An 18,992-nucleotide genomic window follows, 5' to 3' on the forward strand; every position below is an offset into this window, starting at 1 on the left:
TTAATCAAACCTACATCCTTGATTTATAGTATCATTGTGAGAACATGAGTTTCTAAACATTCCCATTACTGACACATTTACTGAAAGACTGTTGGCTTCAGCTTCCCTCTCCAGTGTTTCTGCCTCTTAAGCATCAAAGTTACACCCTGCTCTCCAACTTCACTGTCATTCCAACTTGGTGAGGGAACATCCGTCAAGTGTCAAGACGGTAGCGGCTGCACAGATCCGAACTCTCTGCATTCGTGCGGTAATGTCTGACTACACGAGGTCATCGTGCTGATTCAGCCCAAGCATTATTTTTACCGGTAAGGGGGGAATAAAGCATGACCCCAGAGTGCTGAAGCTGCCTGGACTGCGTTAAGGACCTTGGCGGTCTGTGCAGTGTCAGACGGGCACCTTCTGACAGGAGGGCTTAGATGTCTGTGTAATGGTCGCTTACGACAGTCTGCAGCACCGTTCTCAGCCGTCTGACTGAATCCGCCCACGGTCCGCAGAGATACGGCTCCACAAACTTTGTATTATTCTTTAAATATTTAACTCTTCTACCCCTCTTTTTTAATACTTGTGGGAGTCACATTTTGAATCATTGGGATTGAATCACGTTTTACCCAGAAGTAAGAGGTGACTGTAATTTGTCAATATGTTTGCAGCTTCTTACAGCCGGTCTGTCACAGACATTTGACTTGGATATCAGGCCCTGTGTGTTTTAAATCTCACCGAATGGCAGCCGATTCTCACTGTTATGGGGAGGGTGGGCTTTCGCCATCCATGTGTCACCATGCCGTGAATCCCTCGTCCGAGATTAACCGGACGTTTTGAATAATTACCGTGCCGCTTCTGCCAAGTCTTAAAGTGTTCTCTGCCTCACCGAACACTTTGAAAAGACCTCCTTTGATCTCTCCACCCCCCCCCCCTGCTAGCTGGCCCGTTCCGTGAAAAGCCTCCTTGTGGGCTCTCGCTCCCAGGCGGCAGGCGTACGCATGACCGCATCCCCAGTCGGGGTGACGGTTTGCTTGGGCATTGAATTGATGCATTTTTCCACTGCTTCAGTCGCCTGAGGAACTGCGGCGAGCACAGGGGGGGTCCCGAGAATTCCAAGTCAAGTTTGCAGGATGAGCGGGAAAGGGAACTCGTGAGATGACCTCAGCAGGCTCCCCGCCATCACATTGTCGTGGGTCCTCTCGATGAAAGAGGTCGGTTTAGAGATCTGGGCCGTCATCATGCTGGGGGGGGGGGGGGGGGGGGGGGATTGCTGCACTGAGCGTGACCCAGAAAAGACAGCATAGCAGCACAGAAGAGGACGGGAAGCCGACTGCGCACTGTCTGTTCTCGCAAGCCCAAGGAATCCTGGGTAAGAAGTTGCATTCTTCTCAATGTCAATGGGTGAGGTTAAAACCTGCTCATTGTGAAATAGACGCAATACCTGTGAACTATTTGGTGGTCACAGGTATTGTGGGGGTGGTCACAGTAATGCTGTGGGGGTGCTGTAAATGAATCCAAGGGGCCCTAAAAGAAATGTGAACATTATTGGAGTTGGGGGCCAAAATTCTCTAGCACTGCCCCTGTCGGTTTGTAGTATATTATGTTGTATGTATGCCTGGTTACAGTGGAATAACTGCCCCCACCGCAGTGTGGCGCAGCCCCCCCTTGGTGTATATAACTTGTCTGTCAGGCTGATCCGTCAGGATTCATCGGAGTGCGGAGAGCATCGAGGCGTCTTAAATACCGTCGGATTCCATCAGGCCCACCTGGCTCTCTGGTCCACACTGAACTTGCCGGAAGAAATGCTGTGATTAGAAAAATTAATCAACCTTTGAGGGATGTGAGGTGGCTGAAGTGCCTTTTAAGAGACTAACATTTACAGCTTGGCTACGAAGGCCTCAGATCTCGAAGCAGACAGAGCGAGATCTCTCTGACTCACTTTTCAAACAGACTTCTTCATTTCATCTTGACAGGATCTCTTCTAAGATCACGTTGTGTCTTAAAGCCTTTTCTGGTGGTTCGTCCTTCATAACGTGGCAGATTCATGACTATTGTTGGTGTCGTAGGCTGAGCATTTATGTTCCTTCAAGCGAATATTATGCTTTTGCAAGTCATTTACTAGCAGCAGGGCCTGGGACAGCCTGCCTGGGCCCACGAGGGTCCGTGCTATTCTTGCAGTGATCACTTTTGACATGCATAAAAAATGTAAGGCATAATGTGCTTTTTTGACCTTAAATGAACTCTTTCCTCTGTATTACCCAGCATTCCTTACTAGCAGGTGCACGACAATGACCACCTCTCACCTCCTTGGCCAGCTTGGCTGCCAATTTGCTTTTTCCTTTCTTTTTCCTGCCTTTTCCCTGCTATTCATGGGCCGGTGGAAAGCTGGGAGAGACTCGTGGCCTGGAGAGATGCTGCAGAGGATGTCCCGTAGAGCAGGATTGGCTGATTGGCTGTGGCCTTGGGACTTTGACCAGATTGGCCCTCTGCATCAGGTCACATGGTACAAATCAGCTCTAGGGATTGGGTGTCCTTGTCAGGGAGGGCGCTGCATTACTTCACCTGCCTTTCAGATCCAGATGAGAGCCCTGTGTGAGAGCCCGGACCCCTCGCAGTGATTCACCTGTGACTAAGAGGGCTATCCGGATTCCTGGCAGATGCCTCATGCGGCTGAGTCCCTCTGTAGCTTTTCATAGTGTCCCATTAGAATGTTTTACAGCGCCCCCTCTGGTTTCGTTTTAAATGACAGCAGGGCGACTCACATATGACTCAATGTGACTTGAAACTTGGAGAACAAACGAGCAAATCATAAGTACACCGGAGGTACATTCATATAAACGGCATGTATTAAAGGGCTCGTTCTCCCGCTTAAAGTAGCCATGGATTCTTTTTTCCACATAAACACTAAGAAAAAGGTCAAACTTGACAACACAGTAAAACACGGTGAATTGTAATGGTTTCCTGCTCTTCTCTGCCAGCACGGTGGCCGGAGGATACCATTTTAAGTATATGTTAGTGCAAAGTTGTGGGGAAATGCTCATCATTTCCAGTGTGAAACCCCCCCCCCCCCCATGAGGAAGGATAAACTGTCTCCGCACTTAAGCAGCTGTGGGGCCCTTGGGATTCGAGTCCTGGCTCTCCCAGTGTGTCTGCTTGGTCTAGGGGTCCCCCTACTGGTAGCTCTAGGTACAGTGCCCAGCGTGCCCAAGAGGACTGTAGCAGCTGTTGTTTTACCACAAAGCCATAATGCAGGAGTTTAACCGTGTTCCCCGGTAATTCACAAATAAAAATAATCATGTTCTCGGCTTGGTGCCCAAAACCCTGCGGAGATTTGGGTTCTAGGAACTTTTCTTCTTCTTCTTCTTCTTCTTCTTCTTCATCTTTGACCAAGTTTTTGTCGTTTGATCTGCCGTCTTTGCGTCTCCCTCCAGCCTGACTTGCACTGTCATTAACTATGTGCCAATTTATGCAGCTGTAGTTTTTTCTTTTTTACTGCGGTAAAACTCTCCTTAAGGAATCGCTTGGTGATTTAGCCGCATTTGATTGTGGCGGACATGTTGTTTTCTGCATCCTGACCTTCTGGCGTTTCCGGGACGACCCCTCTGTGTCCTTCAGCTCCTGTTGATGCGCATCACCATTTGGCTGATTTTACCAGCAAATGGGGCATCATACAAAAATGGCACAAGGCAACTGGTCTTGTCACATAAACAGCAAGGACAGTGGGAGCTGAACTGGTGATGCAGGGTGCAACATGCATAAAAATGGCTTAAGGAGGAGGATACATAAAGACCCCCCCCCCTTCGAAGATGAAGGTCAAAGATATTGTGGTGTCAGGAGAAGACCAGTAGTCTGAGACGTTTGGTTCTGTTTCTCTCCAAAGCCTGTTTTGGGCCACCTCTGTCTCCGGATATGTTAAATGTCCAGCCTTAGCGGTGGCTCAGATTGTTAACATGAGAGTGGGGCAGGGATCACACCCCCCACATTCCATAAACCTGGGGGGTACCATCGGTATGGCAGCCAGTGCGGTTAATGAACAAACCAGGAGGAATGAAGTTCGAGTCTCTTGTCAGGTTGAGGTGGGGATGGTGCCCCGTGGTTCATCTCAGTGCCTTTTGGACAGGGGGGGGTCATGACTCTGCATCCCCTGCTGCTGGGGGGGGGGGGGGGGGGTCACGTCTGGGTCTTGTGGTTCTCCGCTGCAGTTCTTTCCAAGGTATTTCACAAGAGAGTATTGGGTTTGGTCAGAGTGGAATAAGAGCCATCTGCTTTTCATTACGATTTTCCATGATTTGTTTTACTTTCCAGTCACTTTCAAGTTATGAATGACTAAGCTTCTCTTTTCTCAGCGCCAGTCGAGAAAATGAATTCAGTTCAATATCTGTTTTCACACGGCAAATCGTGAGAAGCTGGCTCCCCCTGCTGGACACATGTGATATATGTCTGAGCTGCACTGTAAATTTCAGTGGTAGTCATGATCCAGCTGGGTACGACTAAGCTTCGGTAAATGAAGCCGTTAAACAAACGACCTGCGCAAATTAGATTCTTGTCCCAGACTTAAATTAAGATTTATTGAAATGCAGTGGGGGTCTGGTGTATGAAGCCAGACATATTACTGTCAGACTGAGAAATTGCTTGACAGAAAGATTTCTGAAAGAGACTTCATGTCAATTATTTAATTCTCTGTAATTTAGGTGGGGGTCATCAGTGAGTTCTTGAGGGGTTGCGCATCACATTCTTGCAGTTTGCCGTTTTGTGTGAATCCCAAAAAGCAGCGACTCCCCAGTCAGTCCTTGAATGGCCCCGCCCTTCCCCCCCTCCCCTGGAGAGACTGACGCCTGGGCTGGTGCCCGCTTGCCCTGCCCAGCTGAGAGATCACGCCAGTTCTGGGGGAGTCTCACATTTTGCTAGGTGCTGCATCAGCCACTGAGGCCGGGGTAACTGGAGAGCAGGAGGGGGGTTGTATATGTGTATCTGTGATGGGAGACACATAGCAGGATTTAAACGATCTAGGTGCCATCATTTTTGCTGCACAGATCTGTTACGTCACCTGCAGGTCAAACTACACATTCTTTTTTTCTTGCTTCTGCTGGTGAAACTGAGATGGAATGCTGCTCAGTCATTGGCTGCCTGCTCTCGCCCTCTCTGGAGCCTGCTGAGTCATGCCCCGCCCCTAGGGACACCTCTGGACGTGCTGATTGGTCACTCCTAAACATTCCTGGCTGCCTATGTACACGGGGCCTGAAGTGGGTGGTGCTAATTAAATGCAGCCGCGGAGCCAGCTTCATTACAGAGTCCAGTCACAGTACCTATCTAGAACACAGCCACTTAAAAATAATTTGCCCGCTTATACCCGTGAGTGTTAAACAGTAAGAGAATTCCTGCATCACAAAATGCAGGGGGGAGGTTTGGACCGGACAGCTGTGACCTCGATGAAAGAATGTGTCTGTGATTTACACCTGCTCTGGTGCTGCTGGTTCAGCCGCAAGCAGAGACCCAGACCCGCCTCCCGAGGGATCGTTCTGGACGGCCAGGACGGAATTCAGGCCCGGAGTTTGGCCGCCGATGGGACGCGCACCAAAACGAGGACGCGCTTGTCATCCGAGGTTGATCCTGGCAGCGTTGACGCCATCCAGCACATCTGTAATTTTTTAGCGACTCTCTGCTTTTCCCAGGCTGGGAGTCACAAATGGTATTAAAATAACACATTATTTAACTGCAGAGGGAAAAAAAATGAAATTAAATGATTCTTTATTTGCCATTTAAACAAAGACAGGTACATCTGAATGCTTCTTATTGTGTATCTACCTGTAGCTCTCTGTTGAGACATATTTACAGTTGAGAGTAAAGTTTAGGGTCTAAGGACGTGGTCAGCCATGTATCTGACACCCCCCCCCCCCCCGGACCTTTTTCAGGGGTTTATAGAGATGTGTCGCTATTCTGCTGAAGCTCAGGCTTCAGTCAGCAACCTTCCAGTCACAGGCACAGAAGCTTTACCCCACTGAGCCACACACCGTCTTCCGATGTAGAGCCAAGGTCAATTGGTGTGCTACGTTTGGCACATTGCAGTGCAATTGTGCAAATAAGAATCCTTCATTTTCCTCGGACGTACCAGATATCTTTATGCTAAGGGTGGCGCAGGCCTTCGATAAGGCTTCCTAATTAATGTCTGGTTCACTCAGGGCTACGCTACGGCCTTCCTTACCCATGCAATGCTGCTTTATTTAATCTGTCTCTGCTTTTTCAATTAGCGTCCGGCTCCCGCGACCAGGATTCCCTCCTTGTCTTGTGACATTGAGGGAGCTTGTCTCTGTCTGGTGGTACAGATTTGCTTTTGAGATTGGAGTTATCCTCGATGGCTGCTCGCCTTCCAAGAAGCAAAAGGAACTGGACGTATTAGCTCGTGTAGCATGACATAAGCCGACTGGCGAGCGTCAAACCAACCGAGCGCTGGATTTGCCATCCTAATAGGAGGAAGACATAATTCCTGAGTGTATGAGTGTATCAAGCTCTGTGTGGTCGTTTGGCCACCCAGATGTGCTCTCCACCAAAGTGGTGAAAAGGCCAAGAGCAGGTGGAATGTCGCTCGACCGCAAGAGAAATCATACACACGGCTGTATCCACAGATGTTCACACTCTAGATATGCAGTCTAATGCATGTCGAATGGGAATCCACTGGAATTCCTCAACGAAGAGGTTCCTCTTTCCTGCATTAGTTTTCTTCATGTTCTTATATTTCCGTCAGTTATGTGATACACCCGATGCTGGATTGTTCATAGACAGCTTGTAGGGGACCTGGACTCTTGATCTCAAAATCTCAGGTCGCTCAGTGTCGGCCATTATCCGGCTGCCGCACACTGGGGCTGTTGAGCAAGTCTACTACCAAGACCATTGTGCCTGAGGAGTTTGAAGTGGGGGAGAACTTTGGAATTCCAAGAGTAGCTCGGCAGGCAGGAAATGCAGAGGTTCCGGTGCTGTTCCGAATTACGGGCCAGGCCCGTCACTGTAGCGGAATTGGCCCCGCCCCCTCTAATAGACGAATCACTAACAGCACTCGATGATCCATGGGGTGTCCCAGTCGAAGGACCTGATAATGCCCCCCCCCCCCCCTCGCTGAACGGGGACTCTGCGGTCTGGTGTTAATGAACTACCGATTGACTTTTGGGAGTTTCTTTCATGATTTCACCTTGTAAGTTTCTGAAAAGCTTATCAGGTTTAAGATCGATAAAGCGTTGAATATTCAGACTTAGTCAGCGAGTTTATGTGCTGTGAAATCCTCTGAAGACCTGCCTTCTTTAGCTGGAGCACGAAAATTAATGGAGGATATAATTCATATTAATTGCAGTAAGCAAGTCATAAGCATATTTCTTTTCCCTGCCCAACCACTGCTGAAAGCACCCCAGAGATCCAAGTAGTGACATGTTATCCAATTTAAACATAAAACTCTTAAAATTTTTGGTTGAGGACTTTCTGGCCTGAAATGCCCAGTGTAGCGGGTGAACTGTGGCTTTTCACAGGACCACAGTGGCTGGATTATTTGGGCAGCGAAGAAGCAGGACGACAATTCTGCCCAGTCTAATCAAGGTAGTAGATTTGGAGAAAGAGGAAAAGCTACGCCAATCTCCAGATGCGATTTGATCCAGGCCAAGACGCCAGGCAGCTTGGTCCACATGGAGCTTGGCACAGTCTCAGGGTGCTGTGCAGCATGCTGATTTTAGCAGGAAGTTGATATGTACTGAGGTTTTGACCTTCAGTGAATTACTGAAACAGGAGCTGTACACAAATGGCGGCATTTTCCCCCTCGTTCAACAATGAGCCCATCTGAAGTGTACTGCTTTTAAAAATGCTGTTTTCAGAAATACAGAAATGAGCAAAAACATCACGGCCACCCCCATGTGAGGTGAATAAAGTTGGCTTGATTCATTGGCGCGACACAGTGCTCCCCTGATCCACCCTCTTGCTGGATTGTGGTTTCTCCCTTCTCAGTCCACTCTAGATACGCACTCAATCAATTGTTAGCTTATCATCAACCAATTGTTAGCTTATCATCTAATATATCCCAGACCATGACATTTTTACTAGATATTTAACATTATTTGCTTAACATGAGGGAGGTTATAATGTTCTGGCTCATTGGTGTATATGATTTGAGGATACATCATTGGTCTGCTGAAGAACAAATGTGGCATACCCACCCTGGAGAACCACTTCCAGATCATCTGGGGAGTGGTGTGCTGTGTAGTTGCGATTCAATGCAGAGTTGGCATGTCTCACACTTCCTGCGTGACTGTCTTTGACTGATCTTAGTCTTTCCGTGGTCAAGGCACCAAGACCATCTATGATTATCCTTAATTTCGCTTTCAGAAGTGTTTGCGTTTTGGGCTCAACCAGGGGGATGCATTGGGCAGTGAGCATCTATGCGTGACCTGGTGAAACCAGCAGCCGCGAGTCTTCGCTGGATCTTTTGGGAGATGCATGGAAATTATCTCTCAGCCTTCCAGCTATTTGAGTTGTTCTAAGCACAAGGAGTTGCTAAATAAAGACGGTTTGTTATTATTGAGCATCACACTGGGACATTCGGGGTTAATTCTCTTTTTTCTTGTTTGTCCGGATGGCTTGATGGGTAGCCCGTAGTTTTTTTTTTTTGGGTAATACTGCTGGAACAGTGTGGAATGGACTGGACGTCTGACAGCGAGGTTAGAGGCTTAGGCCTTGGCAGGGATCCTTCTGTGGACTCTTTCAGCTAGAAGCTTCTTAACCAAAGCTTGAGAAGCTTAAAGTCGTAGACTTTGCAGGTCATGCATCTCCTGTGTTTTGTCATGGTGTCTCGTATTATCAGCTCTTTTCTGAGCTGGAAAATGAGGACGTAGCCAAAGGCTCCCGCTTCATGCCACGTCGACAGAAATAATGTCAGTTGGCCGGAGATGGATTTGTTCGTAATTGTCCTGGTTAGTATGCGTGATGCACTCAGTGGTTACTTTATTAGCTAGATCTAAGTAGCACCAGGTACGACTCCCCCAGAACTACTTAGAGAGTCGATGAGCATTTAAAGGAGCCGTTCTCCCCACCACTTGATCTGAGCGGTTATTTTTGCATTTGTGGCCTTCCAGTTAGCTTTAACGAGTCTGGCCATTCTCCGCTGGCACCTCTCATTAAGACGGTATTTTTGTCCAGAGCACTGCAGCCGGCTGGATGTTTTTTGGTTCATCGTGCCATGCCAGCCCAACACCACTTTACAAACGAGACACTGTAGCGTGTGAAAAAACCCGGAGGGCGGGTTGTGTCTGAAGTCCTGTAAACAATATGGCTGGCAGCAACATCCATCCATCCATACATCCATACATCCATCTATCCAAACATCTATTCATACATCCATCCATACATCCATACATCCATCCATTCATACATCCATTCATCCACTATCACACCATGTTCAAAATAGCTTAGATCACATGGCTCAGTGGGATAGGATCCTGTGTCTGTAATTGGAAGGTCATTGGCTTAAATCCCGGAGTTGTTGGCATGATGTCACCATTGGGCCCTTGAGTAGAGCCCTTAACCCCCCAATTGCTCCAGGAATCGTCTGACCTGGGTTTCAATTGGGATAAAAGTGCCTGCAAAAGAAATAAATAGTTATTGTGTCTAAGCTGTTTAAAGACTGCGCTGCACTTAGGTGCCTGAGCCTGCTGGCATGCGCTGTATGTTCAGTTGCAGCCACGTGGCTCCCTGTTTGGAAGAGTGGGCTGTTTGTATTAGCTGGCAGGTGTATCTAATGGAGTGGCCACTGAGTGCATTTCATAACTTGACTTGTTTGTAAAAGTCTCCCATCCTGTTGCTGTGGTCTCTGCTGTCTGTGTGGTTTCTGTTGGTGCTACCAGGCAGTGGCAGAGGGGCATGGATATCCTGGCAGATTCAGGGGGGGCCCAAAACCCAGTGGGCCCACTGAGGACACCCCCCTCCCTCCAGCAGAATCTACCGAGGGGGCCCAAAGTGGTATTTTCCCAGGGGTCACAGAATTTCTGACTATGCCCCCGAGCGTTTCCGGATGGAGAAATTGGCCTGAAGAAGTGATTAAGTGGCAGCAGCTACAGAATCTTGCAGAGCAATTTACAGCCTGGCCTTCCGCTTCCCGCGAGGGCAGGGATCTCACCTGAGGGCCATGTAGCTCTGCCGGGTTTGACCGGAGATCAGTTACTGTGCAGGTGCGTTCACTGCAGCTCTGGGTCGGCCGGCTGACCCTGAGGCCAGCCACATGTCAGCACTTCCACTCACAGGTACTGAAAGTAAGAACTTCGGGAATCCTACCCAGAATTCAGCAGCGACAGCAAGGGCAACAATAAAGACTTGAGATCAGATGTAGATTTACGTCAGGCTTAGGCGAATGGACAGAAAGGAATGCATGTTTGAGTTTCTCGGAATAATGTGTCTTATTTTTTTGAAACATTGTGGTTCTTTTCTTTGTAAGAGCTTGACTTTTTATGGGTCTTGTTGCGATTTCTACAAACGACGTGTGCGATCCTTTCTCTCTGACTCACTGCTGTTTCACAGACAGACTTTGATCTCACATGTGCTTTCAAAGCTCCATGTGGTGCTGTGAGATATCTGTGTTTTCTGTTCTGTAGTCAGATTTAACCTGTGTAGCTCTCCTGTGTGGCCAGTGTCACCTGAGACCAGGTCATCATCGCAGAGACACGGCTAATTAACCGTATCTCGCGTCCCAACTTTTTCCTTGGATGATGTCTCCCCCTGGTGGTGGACAGGAGCCACTGCGCACCGCTCACTGCACCTGCACCGTAGGCACTGCGGGCTCGAAGGCGCTCCGTCTGTTTCCTGCCAGTGGCTGTTCGCAGTGCCGTAGATCTCGCCGTCTCTTGGTCGGCTGCCGATGCCGCGTTGTGACCTCTCCCGGAGTCCCGCCACTGCTGTCCGCTGCAGTCGTGCCACGTTAAGAAGCTGAGGGAAGGAGTGAGAGAGAGAAAGAGATCAAGAGAGGGAAGAGTGGAGACAGTGGCCAGGAAGGAGGCGACGTCGCCGGTGCAGATGTGTACCCGGGAGCACTTTAAAGTCCGGCGATAGCCAACAATGAGAACGAGTGAGTCCCACCTGCTGTGTTTGGGAGGGAAGGGCAGTGAGTCAGGACCAGCACCGGGGGAGGCAGGATGCTTCGCAGTGAGCAAATCACAGTCCTTAGCCTTAAAGAGACCACACTGCATTTTTGGTACGACTGTGGCATGCATCAGATGTTTGTTTGAGCTCGTAAAGGCGTGCGTTTCAGCTTGAGATGTGCGTCGTGCTCGTCCAGGCTTGGGAAAACTTGCCTGGCTCCGTGTTCCAGGTATCCTGTGGGGTACGGGGCGGGGGGGGGCGGGGGGGGTTTGGGAGGGCGATGCCAATCCGAGCTATTCGTCTATCCACTGTTGTCATTTCATGCGGTTCTCTGCACGCATTTTTATTTATATCTCGTTGGCAAGTGTGATAAAAGCGTTTAACCTTGAGCACTGTGCGACACTAACTGCATGCCCTTTTCTGATGGATGGGTGTTCAGGGCCGTGCTATCCATATATCAGTGTTCCTGCTTCTTTCAGGCATTTTTTCCCTAGTTAAGGTGTTTACATCCCTAAAAATGGCGGGTCCAGAACAAAATCAATACTGGTGCATCTAGAGTTACTGAGGGGACGTGATCTCAACAAGCATGTCACTGTCATTGACTGATGGACTTTCACCTGAGGGTCCACATTATTAATCTGAGGGTGCTCTGCACCGTTTGGCACCCTTGTAAACCCGGGGCTGCCTGCTAACTTGCCTATGTCTGTCCTACCTTTGCGCAGAACAGGAACACTGCAATTTGTATAGAGTATGGCCCCCCCAGGTCCGATCGTCGGAAACATCCTGAAAGTTTTCACGGGAAAAGCGCTGAGAGATGATGCATATGCTTTATTGACTTTTCGATCTTCCAGATCGCTCCGAGTCGGACTGGCACACGTGGGGATTCCTCGCTAAGTTGCCTGGCAGCTTCTTGCTGTGACTCGCGGCTCAGGAAGTTAGAGGATGACAGAGGATGTCCCACAGGAGCACCATTGCTTATCGTTCTCTGCTCCTCTCTCTCTGTCAGTGCGACACTCATTATTTTGCCTTTTCTCCCCTGGAGGCGCCACTCACTGCTGTAGGATATCACTGACACCCCCCCCCCCCCCCCCCACCACCGTATATTACCCACCTGCATATGTCCTTGTTGGGCTGGCAAGTCTTAGCTGCAGATTATATGGATCCCGGTGTCTCTGTCATTACTGTGAGCTGCTGGTAATCAGGATTGGGTTTCTCCATGTTGGGGAGGGAGGGGTGCAGAGATTGGGGGCGTCATTTTCTGTTGGGTTGTGACTGGGCACGATGGCATTTGTCGGGATGTCCGTGTCAGCATTATTTTTTTTTTTGATGCAGGGAGGGGTTGGATTGCTGGTGGTTGGGGGGGGGGTTAATGCGACTGCGTAGCTGTGGTTGGGACTGCGTTCCGATGTGTAGCGCCGACGGTGGGCATCCTCGCGGCTTTTGGCTTTTGGAGGTGGGAGGGGCACCAAGCCACAACAGATAAAGCTTTGAATTCTGGGATGTTTGAAGGGCGGCATTTCCCCAAGGAGAGGAAAAATGTGCTTAATTGGGGCTGGTGCAAAGCGGGCCTTCCCACTGCAGCTCACAGTGGGCCGTTAATCAACTGCACGGTGATTTTACAATGGTGACCTGTGCCTTCACACAACCGGGCCCCCTAACGAGCGTGACGATGTACGAGACCCCTCCCTCTTTTTTAAGCGAATTATCGTCTTTGTTATCATTGTGATGTAGATCTTAGCACAGCCAACCGCGTCTAGACCAACGCAGCAGGTGGTATAGTATCTGCAGAACATTGGGTTGTTAATGGGTTTGTCTTTATCATAGATCTGCCACATTGCATAGACAGTGTTAGAAGGAGAGTTTATCCAGAGGTTATAGGAAGGACTTCTGGCTGGTATGAAGAGCAGTAGTCTTCTGTACGTGGTTTATTTCTTCTTTTGCCATCTCTGGTAGGTGCTTTCATACGTCATGTGATGTTTGATGAGCCTAAATCAGTCGGTGATTATGATTATTAAAAACAGATGCTTTTATGCAAAGTCACATGCTTTTTTTTTAAAAAAAGGGGGGGGGGGGTCAACCAGTCCCTGGGGCAATTGGAGGTTAAGGGTTTTGCTTAAGGGCCAAATTGTAAAATCTCTCTGTCAGTCTTGGGATTTGAACTAACAAACTTCTGAGTGAGACCACAGGTTCCTAACCCCCTGAGCCACAGGCAGACACTGGTTGGGTGGCCTGACCCTTGGACCACTGTGACCCCCTCCTCTAAGGATAATTCACTCCAGATTAGATGCCAGTGTCTGTCCAGCTTTCCTCAATGCCCCGTCTTCTCTGCCCCACACAGATCTACACTGATTGGGCCAATCACTTCCTGGCCAAATCCGGCTGCCCACGGCTTATCAAGGACCTCACACAGGACATCACCGACGGCGTCCTACTGGCGGAGATCATCCAGATCATAGGTGGGTCCCTGCGTGTCATTGAATGCATGCCCTGTTCACTTGCTTGCAAAATGACATTGTGTACGTGCTATTTAAAGGATTTTTAATTAATCCCATCCCAAGAAAACTTCCTTCTCCTAAAATGGAGTTGGAAGCTGTTATCTGCAGACTAACTCAGGATCAGAACATCCTTATTAACGCTGCAGTACCTGGACACACTTTCTCCCTCCCCAGAAAAAAGGGTCTGCCTCATAGTCCCCAATGCAGTGAGCTAGAATGCATGGTGATTGGCTGCGGTATTCAGTCAGAGAGTGGACGGTGTGGCCCCGCCCCCTCCTGCATCAGCCAATGGTGATCTACGGAGCTGGCGTGTGCCCAGCCGGCTAGTAAACTTTGTGGGCTCTATTAAAGCATGTGTCTTCCATGTGTGCTCTTTAGGGAGCCTGGAGAGCCCTGGATTTACCCCCTCCTCCCCATTCCACACACTCCCCCCCCCTACCCAGGACTGTCTCAAAACTTTACACGGGTCGTCAGACAGGCACCGTCCTCCGTCCTGGTGTCAGCACTGGCTCGCCATCTCGTCCTTCTTTTCCCCCTGCGCAGTGTGTCCTCGCATTCCCTCATCAGCTAACACTTTCCTCCCTGCCCTTCCAGCAAATGAAAAGGTGGAAGACATCAATGGCTGTCCCAGGAGCCAATCGCAAATGGTGAGTCTGCCTCTCTCGTAGCGACGTGCGTTGCCGACGCGAGGACCGCACGCTGTGCGTGCTTTGGTCCCGTTCCATCAGAAGGTGAGATGTCTTGGCAGCCAAAAATATTCCTTCAGATTGTTACTGCTAAAAAGGATGTTTTTGCACCTGATGGGATACTCCGGTGAGTTCGTTAAGCTTGTTCATGCTCTGCTCTGTATTTTCTTGTAATTAATGGAGCCGGTAACGAGTTAATCAGTTCTCAGGCGCTTGCAGTCGGCACGATGCTGCAGCAAAGAGCTGGAGCCAAGTTTTGAGCACGCTTGCCGTTTTTTTCTCCGATCCTGTTCCCAGAGTCTTATTCTAATGACTCCCCAAACACATGCGGGTCGTCCTTCTTGTCAGATGGTTACTTTTGCTAGGTCAGTGTTTTTTTTTTTTGTTGTTTCCTGTAGGTTGTATTGTTTGGGCTTTATTTTCAAGTTGCCTGTCATGGTCCGGAGCAGATAGGACTCCGTCCCTCAGTAAACCAGCGGGATTTCTGTACTTGGGGGGGGTAAGGCCCCAGTGACATAACCACTGGGCTCCCCTGGGCCGGATATGGGCCAGCTCCGCCTTCGGATGGATTGTTTGGGTGCCCTTTGACCTCGACAGCTGGGTGGGAAGTGAGATGGCAGAGGTGTGGTGGAGAGGACCGGGTGGACCGGGAGTGAAATGGCAGTTTCTGCAGGGGTTCTCATTATTTCTGGGCAGAGGTCACCTTGGTAGGAGAGCGTGTGGGGGAATTCATCACTCAAGTCACTTACTGGAGACGTTCCCTTTGAGATGTGAGCATGCTGTTCTGCTGTTTCGCCTCTGTAGGCAGACTCTGGCCGATTCTAATGAGAGCAGAGTAGGCTGCTTAGAAACCCAGCTTAAAAAATGGCTGTTAAGCATCAATCGCTCACTTTCCTAGAACCACTGTTCCAGCAAAGGCTTACGGAACCTATTCTAGGAAGCACGGGGCAGGTATGGATGGGAGGCCGGTATATCTCCGGGCAGAAACCAAGGACGACGTGGAGACACCAGTTTGTCTTAGCCGCATGCCTCCTTGGACCTCCATAAACTGCACACACACAGCGGGAGGTGGGCAGGAATCACATCTGAAACCCCGGGGGTGTGAATCAAGCTTATAACCCCTGATTTGGGAGGCCACAGTACTGCTCCCCCAGCTGTCGCTGTGCCCGGGTTAGATGTGGGAGTATCAGGCTGAGCAGGGCACGAAAATGAGATGCAAATGATATGCATGATAAACTTTTTCCATTGATTCGGTGGCTCTTGGGAGAGCTAATTAATCTCAGACTGAGGCAAATGAGACTAAATTTCAGGCTGGGAGCAGCTAACTGTTGAGTTAGCAACACCACCGCTCGTGTGCGGTGAGGTCGTCCTTTGTTGCCATGACGCCGCTATGCTTGCTTGTGGGCCGGATCGCATATGTCGCGGGGTATGAGCCAACTATGCACGGTTGCAGACCGCCCCATTCCGCGGGGAGCACTGTGGTCCTCAAACGTTGCTCCTGGTGTTATTTAATAAGGAAAAGAGCAGCAGTCCCTTGGCATCAGGGGTGGGATTAATGGAACAAGAACACAGTAATGGCGTGAGGTATCTGCATGTGGTCTACAAATGCGACAAGAGCTGTCGGTGTGGAGCGCTGCAGGTCAGAACCATGCATGGGGCCACTCAGGCTTCTTATTTTCCCGGTGGTCTTGGCGGGTGTTCACGGTCTGCATCGCATGCTCTGCTCACTTTGAGCCAGTTTGGCAATGTTCGATCAACTGAAGGGGAACAAAATCTTCATCGGAATTAAAAGCCTGACTGGATGTGTCCTCAGGGTACTCCTGGGGTCAATCAGCTTTCAGCTGGGGCCAGTGGCCCTGTAGCCCCCGCCCCTGTATGCACCCAGGTTATGTGCTTAATTAATGTGTTTCATGAGTTTTTAAAGGTGAGCTGAACAAAACAGCCGAGCTGTAGGTCCAGGGAGGAGAAGGGGTGAAAAGCACTGAGAGGGTATAAGGAAGTGGTGGAAAGTTCAGGTCCAGAAAGTACAAATCCAGACCAAGATTTTGTTTCAACCAACCAGTTGAATAATCTGTGAATGTGACTCTTCATACTAAATTGACCAGGTAAACCATAATCTAGGTCAGGATTTGTGCTTATCAATGTCTCTTTCAACGTCCTGTTGTTAGTGACCCAGCCTGCAGGTTTCAGGGGGGTCCCAGGACTGCTACAGAGCCCTAGTCATTTCTATAAAGATCTCAAGCACTCAAATGCCCAAACATATGTCTGTGAAGAGTGGCTTACCATCTGTGTGGGTGGTAAGGACTGTAACACTGGAAGACAGCAGCCTGGTGATCCTGTGATTGCATCTTTGGCAGAGATGGTGGACCTTGTCTTGTGTGTCGATGTTCTTCCAGGAGAATGTCTCCCGAACTCTAGGGTCGCTCCAAACTACTAATCCAACAGGTTTGGAAACCTGTCATTCTAAGGATTCACAAAAGCCTTAATTGGTCTGTAAAAGACAGATCTGTGGAGGACCAATCTTTGAAGGACTGTGAATCCTTAGAATGATTGTGTCCAGAAAGGATGAGTCTGAGAAGGACTAATCTGTAGCAGAAGAGTTTGTGATAAACAGATCTGACTGATCTGTCCTTCACTTCAGATGATATTGGGGTAGTTCACCTGGACCTCTCAGTCTTTTCAGTCATGATCTGCCCCCCCCCCCCCACCTCACCCCCACCATGGAGTTGGAACTGGCAGGTTGGAGGTTTCTCTTTCTTTTGCGGCTGTGATTCTGGCTGGACTGACTGGTGGAGTGCATTCTGATGGCCTCCTAGCAGCTTCGATGAATAATGTCTGTTTTCATTGGGCTGCTTGTTATTTGGGGGGTGTTGCAGACGCTGCACCCTCCCCCCTTCGTTCAGGGTACGTCTGAACATTTCCAGGCAAACAGCCACACTAAGGGACCGTCTCTGGCAGACACGTGTGAAAGTGAAACTAATGGTGTTTGTATGTGACGGTCCCTAAAGGTGAAAATGAGTTTGTGCATTAGCGATTCTTCTCCTTCATATTCCACATTAATTCTGATATCATCTCAATATCTCAAATAACAGGCCCACATACGACGCTACAATAGAAATTCTTATATAAGAATAAAAGCTTAAAATGTCGGTTTTATAGATTTGTATGCAAATGACTCGGTGATGGTTAATTGTGTGCAGAATCACTTTGGTGAGGTTCGACCTGAGTGAAATTAAACGAGATGAGAACTTCACAGTGAGAGGCCGTTTTCGCCATCAGGCGTGTTCCTGGCTCATATCAGTGATACTGCGGTTATTTGCTCTGATTAATGTGGTGTCCCCGATGGTCGCTGCTTAGACTTGGGGCGTAACGGTCATGCTTAACCCCTACTGCAGTCTGAGTGAGATGGGGGGCGAGGGGGTGGCCACTGGGCCAAGGGGATGTTTATTGAGAGGGTTTCGTCCACCCAGGTGGTGGTATGATGGACAGCCTTCTGCTGTGGAGAACTGGTCCATGGCTTTGGAGATGGTGAGGGAGTCATGCTGATCGCGGAACTACATCATTCTACTGCTCTGCGGGACGTTTCTCTATCTCTGTGCGGAGACATGCTTGTCACATCCCAGTTTGTTCATTTCCTCACACCTGCATGGAGAATTTATCAAGCTGCCAATTACACCCTTAGTTCATGGCTGAAAGGCGATGTCCCGCCAATACAGAACGCTGCACCCTTCAAATGTCCTCCATCTTAATTTTAATTTTAATGGTTTATTGATTACAGGTCTGTTTCAATTAATCTCTGACAATGGGTGTCTCTCTTCCTTTGTCACACATAAAGCTCTTTTGCATGGATATCTACAGCAAAGTGGTTTTATAAACCAGCAGGGATTTACCAGGCAATAATCATTGGGTGTCCTTTCTGTGTGGGTGCCTCTCTTATGAGGGAGGGGGCACTTAACCAGCACACTCGAGAGGAGTCGCTGAGTCACCCGTGGGAAGTTGCGAAAGGGGTGCTGAAAGCCTAAAGAGAGCGAGAGTGGTCCTTCCGCTTTCGCTCTTCATATTTTTTGTCCCTATCATCCTCTTAAAATCCATAACCTCAACCACTACTCCACCTGCTGCCCACGCACGGCGAAAACACCGCACTCAAAGTCAGAGTCGCGTAAATGACGACAAAGTACCGTGGGTCCGTTGGTTTCAAAACCCGACTCCACTTTGTGTGGAATGCCTCGATACCCATACATGCCATTGGGCACTTTGAAGAAGCGGTGTGTCAATGTGGATTATTTTGGTCTTTAATTGGACCGGATAAGCCTCAGGAATTTATGGGCCATCACCGCAACCTCGTCTGCATTTTTCCCTTCTCTTTCCCTCCTCTTCGTTTGGCAAGCTGTTGCCTAGGGATGGACCGTTGGCAACAAATTCCAAAAGGTCGAGGTCCATCAACAGCATCTCACCAGCCAAATGATGTTGCTGCCGTGCAAAATGAGTTTTTAAGAGCATATTATTTGGTTTAATCTTAGGTATTATTTGGTGTTTTTTATTACATTTGTTTTTTGCACCCTGTGAGTGGTGCCAGCAGAGATCTTGGCAATGTTCAGATTTGTGTGGACCACCAGTGGTGTAGTTATTATTGTGTGGTTACCAAGCATGGAAACGGCCAGGCTCTGTGTTTATGCGAGACTTTTGTCAGACTCCAGCATCTGTGGAAAAGTCCATTTAAACTATA

General features: G+C 49.0%; 1 protein-coding gene across 5 annotated transcripts in view; it reads left to right on the forward strand.

Moving 5' to 3' along the window:
• LOC125738710 (neuron navigator 3-like) overlaps nt 1-18,992 on the forward strand; it is a 191,789-nt gene that overhangs the window by 105,622 nt on the left and 67,175 nt on the right. For 3 of the 5 annotated variants that reach the window (XM_049007917.1, XM_049007920.1, XM_049007916.1), the window contains 2 exons: nt 13,424-13,541; nt 14,175-14,227. In XM_049007917.1, the coding sequence (XP_048863874.1) occupies nt 13,424-13,541; nt 14,175-14,227 (171 nt within the window). Of the gene's footprint in view, nt 1-10,823; nt 11,072-11,203; nt 11,315-13,423; nt 13,542-14,174; nt 14,228-18,992 lie in introns of those variants that run through there. The other 2 variants (XM_049007919.1, XM_049007918.1) reach the window with 2 other exon arrangements.

This window comes from Brienomyrus brachyistius, chromosome 3, assembly GCF_023856365.1.
Source record: "Brienomyrus brachyistius isolate T26 chromosome 3, BBRACH_0.4, whole genome shotgun sequence".
NCBI classification, from domain to species: domain Eukaryota; kingdom Metazoa; phylum Chordata; class Actinopteri; order Osteoglossiformes; family Mormyridae; genus Brienomyrus; species Brienomyrus brachyistius.